The sequence below is a fragment of the Staurois parvus genome, unplaced genomic scaffold, assembly GCF_062004578.1.
Source record: "Staurois parvus isolate SC_StPar_1 unplaced genomic scaffold, SC_StPar_1.0 ptg000147l, whole genome shotgun sequence".
Taxonomy (NCBI): Eukaryota; Metazoa; Chordata; class Amphibia; order Anura; family Ranidae; genus Staurois; species Staurois parvus.
The window spans coordinates 8,263,153-8,274,597 of NW_028317943.1; the positions used below are offsets into that span (position 1 = coordinate 8,263,153).

The 11,445-nt window shown below is 38.1% G+C and overlaps 1 protein-coding gene across 1 annotated transcript in view; it reads left to right on the forward strand.

The window, feature by feature from the left end:
- Window positions 1-9,113, forward strand: part of ANO6 (anoctamin 6) — a 138,651-nt gene extending 129,538 nt beyond the window's left edge. The window contains exon 20 of the mRNA XM_089674012.1: window positions 231-9,113. Coding sequence (XP_089530138.1) covers window positions 231-437 — 207 coding nt within the window. The 3' untranslated portion in view covers window positions 438-9,113. The remainder of the gene's footprint in view (window positions 1-230) is intronic.
- The last annotated feature ends 2,332 nt before the right edge of the window (window positions 9,114-11,445 follow it).

Here is an 11,445-nt window from a genome sequence, read left to right on the forward strand (position 1 = left end):
CACAGCACCATACCATTCCATATGCCTGTGTTTTTTTAAAAAGGATCTGACTTTTTCCCCATGTTTCCTGCAGGTACAGCAGCCCATTCATGTAATCACGCCCACACGAACCTGCTACAGTGTGAACCTAATCTTATTTTAGAACCCTTTATGGTCATGAATACATAATCTTGCCTATTCTTTAGCAGATGCTCCTGATCGTTAATTGTAATTCTGTTGCCTTCTGACAGCACATTGTCTACTTCGTCAAGTTTATAATATCATACATTATCCCGGACATTTCTGATGAAACCAAAGACAAAATCAAGAGAGAGAAGTACCTTACACAAAAGCTTTTACATGAGAGACATCTGAAACTTGTGAAAAAACAAATTGGAGGTCTAGCAGACAAAATTTTTAAAGGAATGGACAACATTGGTATCAAGAAATCTGACTAGACTCACAAAGGTTCTTATATAGGTATGTGTATGTACATTCACGTACACGCTGCCTAAATGATCTGAAGTTGTGAGGACGACAACAGGGAAGGAAAACTAATCTGTATATGCATACCTTTAAGGAGACAAATAATGGTAAAGTTGTGTCTGACACAAAAATATTGCGTTTTTTTTTATGAACAATTATATTGTTCTTGCAAAAATAATTGGTTATATTACATATTTGTGCTGATATGTATTTACCGGGGCTATATAATAGCCATTATACCTATTCATGCATATTCCCATCAAATTATCTGGTACTAACATTTTCTGAATTTCATTTGAAGGTCCCAGGAGAACTTTTCAGGGGGTTTCACCTATGTATGATAATGCTTTTAGGTAACTACTATAGGCCTACCTAAAAGAGAAATCTCCACTGTACAGTGTGTTTTTTTTTTTTATTATTCGTCCTTGTATATGTTTATTATTCATATGGCCTTACCACTAATAATTATGATGTACACATTTCTGAGTAATGTATGCAATAACCTGTGTTAAATCTAAATCAGACATTGGATTGGCATCTCCATATGGGTTACCCTTGTTTAATAAATCCGTAATGATTATTGTAGGGAGTGAAAAACTAAAAGGGAAAAACCACTTTAACAGAATGTTGCCTTATAATTCTTTATGAAGCCTTTCCTATAGTGCCTTTATACTCTTCTCTAATGCCACACAGCTGGAACTGTGGTATGGCTTTAGCGAATATTTTTCTGACAAAAGGAATAACCTTTTGAGCAGTGCCAAATGTGGCTGGTAAGACTGCTGTCTCAAGCATAACCTGTTTTAATTTCCAGCTACAGCCAAAAACAAAAGTATGAATATTGCTAGTAATTCTTTCAGAAAGTCTATTGTGTGCTCATGACTTGAATGTTTGGAATTGCATGACTAGAAGGTAAAACTGATGACAGTCATAGCTGTGCTTAGGACATGCAGAATGTTTTTCCTATTTTCAGCCACTTCTGTCATCTATCTTTATTGTAGTAATATTGTAAAGTATAGATTTTTAAGAAGTGTTATTTGATTGGCTAATAAATCTAAGGGCTGAATTATCTGTCCAGTTGTAATTGGATTCCAGTGATCAATGTCTAAAGCGAACTGTGTGAAGTAAAGAGACTAGAGGGAAAGGGGTTAAAACTGCTGCAGGTGTAATGCAAAGGCCCCTAAAGATGCTTGTACATACTGTATGTGCAGCAGTCTTCCAGACCTTCCTGGCATGACTGAATTTCAGGCAATCTGACCAGCAAAATTCTGAATAGTGGTTTGCAACAAAGGCCCATCTGTACAAATTACTAAAATGAACTCACTGGCCATTAAGAATGTACAGGAGACAGGAAGGTGAGGGCATTCTTTATCACTCTCAGTACTTGCAAAATTTTGTCTGCCAGAATAGCCTGAGATTTGTCCATGATGGGAAGGTTTTAGAGGCTGCATCAGAAGTAGACCAGTGATGCCAAAGTTCCATTGTATTATCTTCATAGATTCACAGGTGAGATCATCCTTTTTTCTCTCTCTCCCTCTTTACACATTTTATTAAACAAGAACTCTGGGAAGAAATCTTAATACGTTGCTGTTAAGATGCAGTATCAGTATTTCAAAAACTGCTGATCTACTGGGATTTTACCACACAACCATCTCTAGGGAAATCGAGACTCATCAGACCAGGCAATGTTTTTTCCAATCTTCTGTTGTCCAATTTTGGTGGGCCTGTGCAAATTGTAGCCTCCATTTCCTGTTCTTAGCTGACAGGAGTGGCACCCTGTGTGGTTTTCTGCTGCTGTAGCCCATCTACTTCAAGGTTGTGCGTGTTGTGCGATCAGAGATGGTATTCTGCATACCTTGGTTGTAAGGAGTGGTTATTTGAGTTACTGTTGCCTTTCTATCATCTCGATCCAGTCTGCCCAATCTCCTCTGACATCAACAATGCATTTTCGTCCACACAACTGCCGCTCGCTGGATATTTTCTCTTTTTTGGACCACTCTCTGTACTAGAGATGGTTGTGCGTGAAAATCCCAGTAGATCAGCAGTTTATCTACTCAGACCAGTTCATCTGGCACCAACAATCATGCCACATTCAAACTATCGTTACTGCTCAGGAAGAATCAGAAACTAAAGTCAGTATTCAAAGGGATCTTTATTTTTATGGAGTTGTAAACATGAATTTAAAAAACTGATTGGTGACGATAATTTGGTGGGGTTGTTGCATCCATTTTGGAGTCTGTAATCTTAAAGAGAAAGCCATCTTCCCATAAGATTATACACTCACCGGCCACTTTATTAGGTACACCTTTTTAGTCCTGGGTTAGATCCCCTTTTGCCTTCAGAACTGCCTTAATTCTTCATGGCATAGATTCAACAAGGTGTTGGAAACATTCCTCAGAGATTTTGGTCCATATTGACATGAGTTACTGTTTCCTTTCTATCATCTCGAACCAGTCTGCCCATTTTTTTCCTCTGTCCTCAACCAGGCATTTTCGTCCACACAACTGCCGCTCACTGCATATTTTCTCTTTTTTGGACCATTCTCTGTAAACCCTTGAGATGATTGTGCGTGAAAATTCCAGTAGATCAGCAGTTTTTGAAATATTCAGACCAGCCCGTCTGGCACCAACAACCATGCCACATTCAAAGTCACTTTCTTCCCCATTCTGATGCTCGGTTTGAACTTCAGCAAGTCCTCTTCACCACGTCTAGATGCCTAAATGCATTGAGTTGCTGCCATGTGATTGGCTGATTAGCAATTTTTGTTTACAAGCAATTTAACAGGTGTACCTAATAGTGTCTGGTGAGTATAAACCTCCCTTTGTGCTTCTAACCAGGATTCTCAAATATTTGATATATTTGGTAAATATTCTCATTTACTATTTTTCCTCAAATATGTGCCTATTGCCACTGCTGACTCATAGCTGCATATTTTGTACATAACATTACAGTGTACTTCATACGTTGTTTGTTTGCTATAGGTTTTGTGACATTTTAAGATGTTGACCCAATATTGAATCAAATGAGAAAAGGACAGCCACCCAAGGGTCACTGCCATCTAGAAATAAAAGATTGCACTAATTTTGTTTTCATAGATTTTTTTTAATTGTGAATATTTATGAATTAATCACTTAGATGTATGTTTTAAAGAAAATTGTTCATATACAGTTTGCAATGTGTGACACAAAGATTTTGCATCTGGTTTAGCAGCTTTATCAGTTGCCATATGAAAAATGCTCAGTGTCTAATCTTCCGTTAAAAAGGAGTAGGCAATATTATAATAGTGTGCCTTTAAACCTATAAAACTGTTGCCATGGTGTTGCCAGTTTGCAGGTATAGTTACATACTGTAGTTAGTTTGGCTGAAAAAAAGACAAATGTCTATCCAGTTCAACCATTAAAAAAAAAAAAAAAGTTATAATCCTATACCCACAGTTGATCCAGAGGAAGGCAAACAAACCCAGCAAAGCATGAAATATATAGTTATGCAAAACAAAAATAAGTGCCTATACTGTTTAAAATCCAGTAATACACTCTCACCCTGCTCTGCACATGCTCAGTTGCTCTCTATTTTTTGTTACTGTGCCGAATATCTGCTGACCGCCTAAAGATTTACTGCTGCCCAAGGGCTTCATAAAAATGGCAGCACCCGGCAAGAAGAAACTAGAACAATGCTAGAGACAATTTTCTAAACCAAACACTCCTTTTGGTTGCATAATTATTAATGTGGAATGTATGCTCCTTGCTAAAGAACATTATTTTTTAATCAAGTTGTTATGGGTAAAGTTCCACTTTAAGGGTAACAAATATTACCATATTACCATATAATTTTACTTTTTGTAATTGAGGCTTTTTCTAATGCAGGCTAGCCATGAATGTGTTGATGTGCCATTCAAAAATAAATTAATCTGCAATTAACACACCATGCAATTCACAGAAATGCACTACCATGCATTGTGGTGTGCTGCAGGTGCATTTTCTGGTCCGATGTGGCGCATTTTCAACCATCTCAAATTAATGGTCTGTTTTAAAGCATGTTAACATGCAACTTAACACACCAGACCAGAAAGGTCTGAATGGGTCTAAATTAAAATGACCTTTCTATTTCATTCTGCAGCTAGCTATTGTTTTGTAAAGTGCCAAATAAATTAAAATATGACTTGGGGGGGGGGGGGGGAAGGTGTGTGCTGTACACTTTCTGTTCATATTCGCTTTATCCTGCCAGTTTTTCTGTCATTATGGTTCTAGGACTCATCATGTGACTAATGTAGGCTAGCCATCAAACTGAACACTCAGAAATTGGGAAGTGACTGCAGGAAACGGAGAGTTGTTGGAAGTCTTGTATAAGTCTAAACAGAAAGCGCATCAAGAAGAACAGTGCAATAAAGTGTGCTAGAATCCTTGACTAGTGCGCTAAACAACTATACAACTAAAGGCTCATGTATGGAATCTAAGCAATCCCAGATCCAATTACTTTGTGATGCACAAGACTAATAAACATATACAAAAAACTTCCTTCCTACCATCCCTGACTGAACCACATCCTCCATTTTTGTCTCACGCGTTCCCCCTCCCAGACACTGCAGTACTGTCAGTGCAGAAGCGGTGGGCAGGACTAGGTGTGGCCAGGTACTGATTGACAAGATACAGGCTCATGGATTATTGTAACTATGCAAAAATATTCCTGCCTAAACTTCAGCTTTAAGCTAAACTAAAGGAATCGAAGTACTCAGAAAATACCAAGACTGCCATTACTAATCTTCCTTACTACTTCCGTCCTTGGCTGTCATATTTGATCCAATATCTTTCATACTTTTTTTTTTAAATCCAGCTCAGAACAAGTATATGGACCAGAATTTGAGCCTTTGGCCCAGACTCTGCTTGTTTTATTAGTCATTCAGACAGTAAGTAAACCAAAAGCAGCTTAGGGGTCCCTGTATCAGATACTCTCCACCTTTTGGGTTTCATAAGGCTGTTGTGGCTGTACGTCTATACCTGCTATGAGTCACATCTGAATTTGTAATACACTTAGTCCTCACACACACGGGACGTTTTGATAATGCTGGTAACGTCAGCTGTGTAAAGTCACGTTAAAAACGTGCGTTTTTCAGCTTTTTTTTTGTGTTTTTGGCGTTTTGCCGCTTTTTTCAGCGTTAGTGTTTTTACAGCTAAAAAACTCCTTTAGAAACCCACTAGTTTGGGAGGTTTTTTTTTCTGTCAAAAAAAAGTCCCAGCCAAAAAACGTTGATTACAGCCTATGTGTGCATGGACACATAGGATAACATGATGGGGAATTTATTGACTGTAGAAAAAGAAACGTCAAACGCCAAAAACAACAGCTGTAAAAACGTCAAGTGTGCATGAGGGCTTATGTTGTAATCGTTGCTTGTTTGTGATTAAATGTAGATCAACAGAAGTACAAAGGAATCAGATGGTGATGTGTAGCAAACTATCATCCTAGCAACTCTGTGTTGTCAGAACTTCAGAAAACAGCTCTTTGGTCCAAAGAATGATCTCTTGATTTTATTATTTAGTATGGTAATATAGTACACAGGAAAACATACTTGTTAGGGGAATGGGAAAATGCTGCGTTCATTTAATAATGTCTAATATTTAGGAGACATTTAATATGTCTAATATTTAGGAGAAAACCGCTAAATACATACATAGGAGCTATTTTACCTGCAAAGAGCTTTGTATTTCTGTCTATCCAGACCTATGATTTACACTGCCCAGTCAGTCAGACAACAAAGCTAGGTTGGTGATGTGAGTTTTTTCTTCTGCACTGATGGAATGCAGCTCCATCACCTCCTTGTCCCAGCCTGTGTTTAGTCAGTAAATGATCTACAAGAGACTAAAAGGTTCATGCCTTTGCCCCTCCTCTCGGCCTGAGTTCTTTTGTATAGAGGATTTCAAAAAGACGCCAAGTCAATTTCCTACAGTTATGGTAGTTGCATTTAAAACATTATTTTAAAGCCCAACTCCAGAAATATGTAAAGTCCTTTGTTAACTGCTTGTTTCTAGGGCATAGGAAAAGCACTTTTACTTACCCGATCCTCTGACATGTGGTGTTCCCCTATGCTCCGGAAGTGGACTGTCCCTCGGAGTCCTCACGTCTACTGGGCCCTGCATTGGTCTTGGTGATATCAGAATGTCTTAGACCATGAGAACATAGGGGAGAGGAGGATCCCGAAACTGGTCCAGCAGCATAAAGAATCAGATCAGTAAAACTGCTATACCTGGTACCCTTAGACAGACAAAAGCATTTATTCATTGCCGTGTTGGAGCAGACCCACTGCAAGGAAGGACTTTTACTTTTCCCAAGGTTTAATTTTAATCAAAATTTTAACTGCATTAATTTTTTCCACTTTGCTTGGTTGAGTTTTAAGTATAAACTGTAGTTTCTTCTAAAATTGGTAGATATAAATTACAGGGGCCCCCCTGTGCAGCATATCTAACCCTGCAACTTGCACACTTTGGGGTTATTTACTAAAACTGGGGAGTGCAAAATCTGGTGCAGCTCTGCATAGAAACCAATCGGCTTCCAGGTTTTTTTGTCAGAGCTTAAATGAACAAGCTGAAGTTAGAAGATGGCTGCCACACACAGCTGCACCAGATTCTGCACTCATTCGTTTTAGTAAATCAACCGCTTTGTCTCACTCTGCAAGCCTTCTTGCTTAGGCGCCATCTTTTTTCAGCCAGGATTGGAAAATATGATTTTCAATTCACCCAAAGCCTGTTTTGTAATTATCCAGACGTCATTTTGAAGGCTGGTTCACACCACAATCCTTGTGTTCGGTGTGCATTTATATATGGTTTTTAACGCATTTGTAATGCATTTCAGTGCATTTTTTCTACAATTGAAAAATCAAAATGGTAAGGATCCTCTTCATGTTTATATGTGTTCTGGTTCATTTACATGCATTTTGGTGCAATGCATGCTGCTGTACTTTTTTTTTTTTTTTTTTTTTAAAGCACTGGAACTGAATGCAATCGTGTGATTTAGGGTGATTGAAAACATTGATTTTATTTTGCATCTACATTAATAAAACTGCACACACATATGGTCCAGTGTTCCCCACCATATGTGTGACTAGCAATGCTGTCTTCTGTGGTGCCTGCCTAATGCATAGACAAATACACAGGGGCAATATGAGCCAATATACTGTAGCTCTATATAGATTTTTAAACTACTTTCTCTATGTTGAGTATTCCTGGAATTTTAATACAGAACTAGTTCTTATATCTGACCTCAGAGTAGAACGTCAGACGTATAGATGGACCTATGCGTTTAGTGGAAAAAAATTAAATATAAGTTAAATGCAACATGTAAAAGTACCTCAATTTGCATCTTGTATGTGGGCAGCACAGTGGCTAAATGATTAGCACTTCTGCCTGGCAGTACTAGGGTCATTGATTTGAATCCAAACCATGGCAATACCTGCCTGGAGTTTGCATGTTCTCCCTGTGCCTGCGTTGGTTTCCTCCAGGTACTCCAGTTTTCTCCAACACGCTGGTAGGTTAATTAGATCCTGTCTAAATTGGCCCTAGTATGTGTATGTATGAATGTAAGTTAGTATCTTGGATTGTACGCCCCTTGAGGGTTAAGGACTGATGTGAATATACAATATATATGTAAAGTGCTGCATAAATTGATGGCGCTATATAAGTACCTGAAATAAATAATCTTGTAATCCTCTGCCAAGAGAGTCTCAGACTGGTATAGGGATGGCCAGACAGGGACATGCTTAGTAGAGAGCAGAGCTGTAGCCCAGTCAGTGTTCATTTTGCACATTCACTGGCGAATCAGCAGGCTGGTTTAATTTTGGACTAAGCTGTGCCACCATTGCACTGGAGGACTATGTCTACAACTTGGGTATACTGTCTGACAGCAGTACCTGGATCACAAAAGTGACTGAACAGAATTCTAAATGTTTTGTTAAGGAAAACAATAGTTTGTATTTACCAGTGTGCAAGGGAGTTCAGCTTTAAAGGCAATGAACGACTAACATACTCCATATTCATGTATCAAGCCTTTGTCCTGCGTAGAGAAGGGAAAACAACAAAAGAATTCATCCATCAGAAAAAATAAAATTACATTAATATTATGGGTATGGTTTATGAGATCACTTTATATGTATATTGAATTTCAGTGCTTAATACAAGCTTGCCTGAAATGTAATTGAGCATGCTTGAGTACAGGGATTTAGATTTTGCATGGCTGTACATTATTTTAAATAGACACTCACTGAATGACAGGTCTGCTCTTAGAGATCTCATTACCCTTACCACAGTGTTTTTAAAATGTCACTCAACCTCCTATTTTGGTTACTTACAAAAAGAATTATTCTTCCTAGAATTTTATTTCAAAAACGTATTCGGTCAGTTAGTTTGGTTTTTACTCCAGCCTAGTGTGTTTTATTTATTGCATATGTTATTATCAGGAAATGGGGTGCCATTTACAATGAATGTATTTGAACCCTGGTTCTGTTTTTATGTTCTGTGTCCTATTTCTACGCAAAAATAAAATTGAAGATTATTTTTAAAATGTGATATATAAAATGTATGGTTTCTTTGTATACTTTACAATGCCAGTAAACATGATTTGTTAAATGCATTACCTTTGTTTATAATAAAGTATTTCATATATAATTTTTTTTTTTAAATCTTTTCATTGGTTCCCTATTTACTGATTTACTGCTTGCTTACTCAGGGGTTTGGGTTTTTTTTATTTTATTTTACACAATGGATAACAAATATTGAAAAGGTAATACATACATTTAGAGGCATCCTGAGGCATTGACATGGTTGGATTAATTTTTCTCAGCAGGGGATCTGTCCGCTGTTACCCTGCTGAGCTAAGGGGAGCAGCTGGATAGCACCCAACTGCCCTCTGACCCGGCCAGAGGGAGGGAAATGCGTCCCCTTTGGTTTTGTTTTTTCTGGATCGGAGGTAGCCTGTGTAAACACACAAGTCCGTTTACATCCAACAGCCCATAGAGGAGAATGGAAAGTCCGGTCTGATCCGCCGAAAAACTGACAGGGGGACTGTATCGGACCACTCTTGTGAAAGGGGCCAAAACATTACTTTTTTTGTGTGGGGGGGGGATCGCACCCACTAGATGTTTATGTAGGATCTATACTAGTTCCTACAATGTTAACATATAGAGGTTGATTTACTAAAGCCAAATAGGCTTTTCACTTTGCAAGGGAATTTTCACTTAGTGCATGAGGTGAAGCTCTGCTGACATCCATCATCCAAGGATTTGCAAGTAAAATATTAAAAGTGAATTTGCACCACATTTACTAAGCTAAGGAAAATATCCCATGCAAAAGGGTCAGCCTAGTTTAGTATATTTGTTTTTTTAGTAAATTAAATCTATTGCTTGCTGTTGGACCAATCGTCTCCCCATGTAAAAAATAGTAAAATAAGCAAGAAAAAGGTAGATTGCTTCAACTAACCAGCATCTATCACCTGTACCATTTGTTCCAGCACAAATCCTGGAGAGAGTAGAGCACAGGTTAAAATTTAAATAACACATTTTGTGTCTGAGGCCTCTTTCACACAGGCATTCCGTATGTCCGTTTTTTATCTGTCCGTTTACGGATGAAAAACGGACACCCGTGTATTTCTGTGGACTAGCGGATGTAGACAGATGATCATCTGTTTACATCCGTTAATGTCTGCATCTGTTAACATCCTTTTTTTTTAATGGAAGAAAACCCTATTTTTTGGACAAAAATGGATGAAAAATGGATGTAATCTGATGTGAACTGATGAAAAACTGATATGAAATTATGAAAGACTGACGTAAACCGATGAATGCTATTCATTTTAATTGTTAAAATGTCCAGTTTTTTTTTTAATTTTAAGTAGTGTCTAGATTTACCAATAATGTTCATTGCTGCTTGAGAGATTTTAGGGGATTAGATAAAGTTATTAGTGGGTCATCTGCATGTGCTAATAGTTTCTATTTATCAGCTTAAATACCTTTTTTATTTCATTAGCAAGCTGAATTGTTAGTAACAATGTTTCCAATTTAATTAACAAAGGGAGACAGGGCATTCATTAGTCATTGTAATTTGAGGGAAATTAACTGCATTTATTCTAGCAGAGAAATAATAGTATAAAGCCATTAATTTATAGACAGGCCATGACGAATGACATAGCTTGACAGGGTGGCTGTCAATGATTTCATTAGTCAGAACCTAAATTAATGGATTGGTCGACGACAATCAGGCATTGTATAAATGCCAATAGGTTGAATTACCTACTGGCTATCCCATACATTCCAGCAGGGAAATCTGTTAACCTTCTGTTCTGTTTTCTGGATCTGTCTTACAGTGAGGAACAGAAGTATTTGAACACCCTGCGATTTTGAAAGTTCTCCCACTTAGAAATCATGGAGGGGTCTGAAATTCACATTGTAGGTGCATTCCCACTCTGAGAGACAGAATTTAAAAAAAATTCAGGAAACCACATTGTATGATTTTTAAAGAATTTATTTGTCTTGCACTGCTGAACATAAGTATTTGAACACCTGAGAAAATCAGTGTTAATATTTGGTACAGAAGCCTTTGTTTGCAATTACAGAGGTTGAACGTTTCCTGTAGTTCTTGACCAGGTTTGCATACACTGCAACAGAGATTTTGGCCCACTCCTCCACACAGATCTCCTCTAGATCTGTCAGGTTTCGGGGCTGTCGCTGAGCAACACAGAGTTTCAGCTCCCTCCAAAGATATTCTATTGGATTTAGGTCTGGAGACTGGCTAGGCCATTCCAGAACCTTGATATGCTTCTTACGGAGCCACTCCTTGGTTATCCTGGCTGTGTGCTTCGGGTCGTTGTCATGTTGGAAGACCCAGCTACGACCCATCTTCAGTGCTCTGACTGAGGGAAGGAGGTTGTTGCTCAAAATCTCACAATAAATGGCCCCATTCATCCTCTCCTTAATACAGTGCAGTCGTCCTGTCCCCTTCGCAG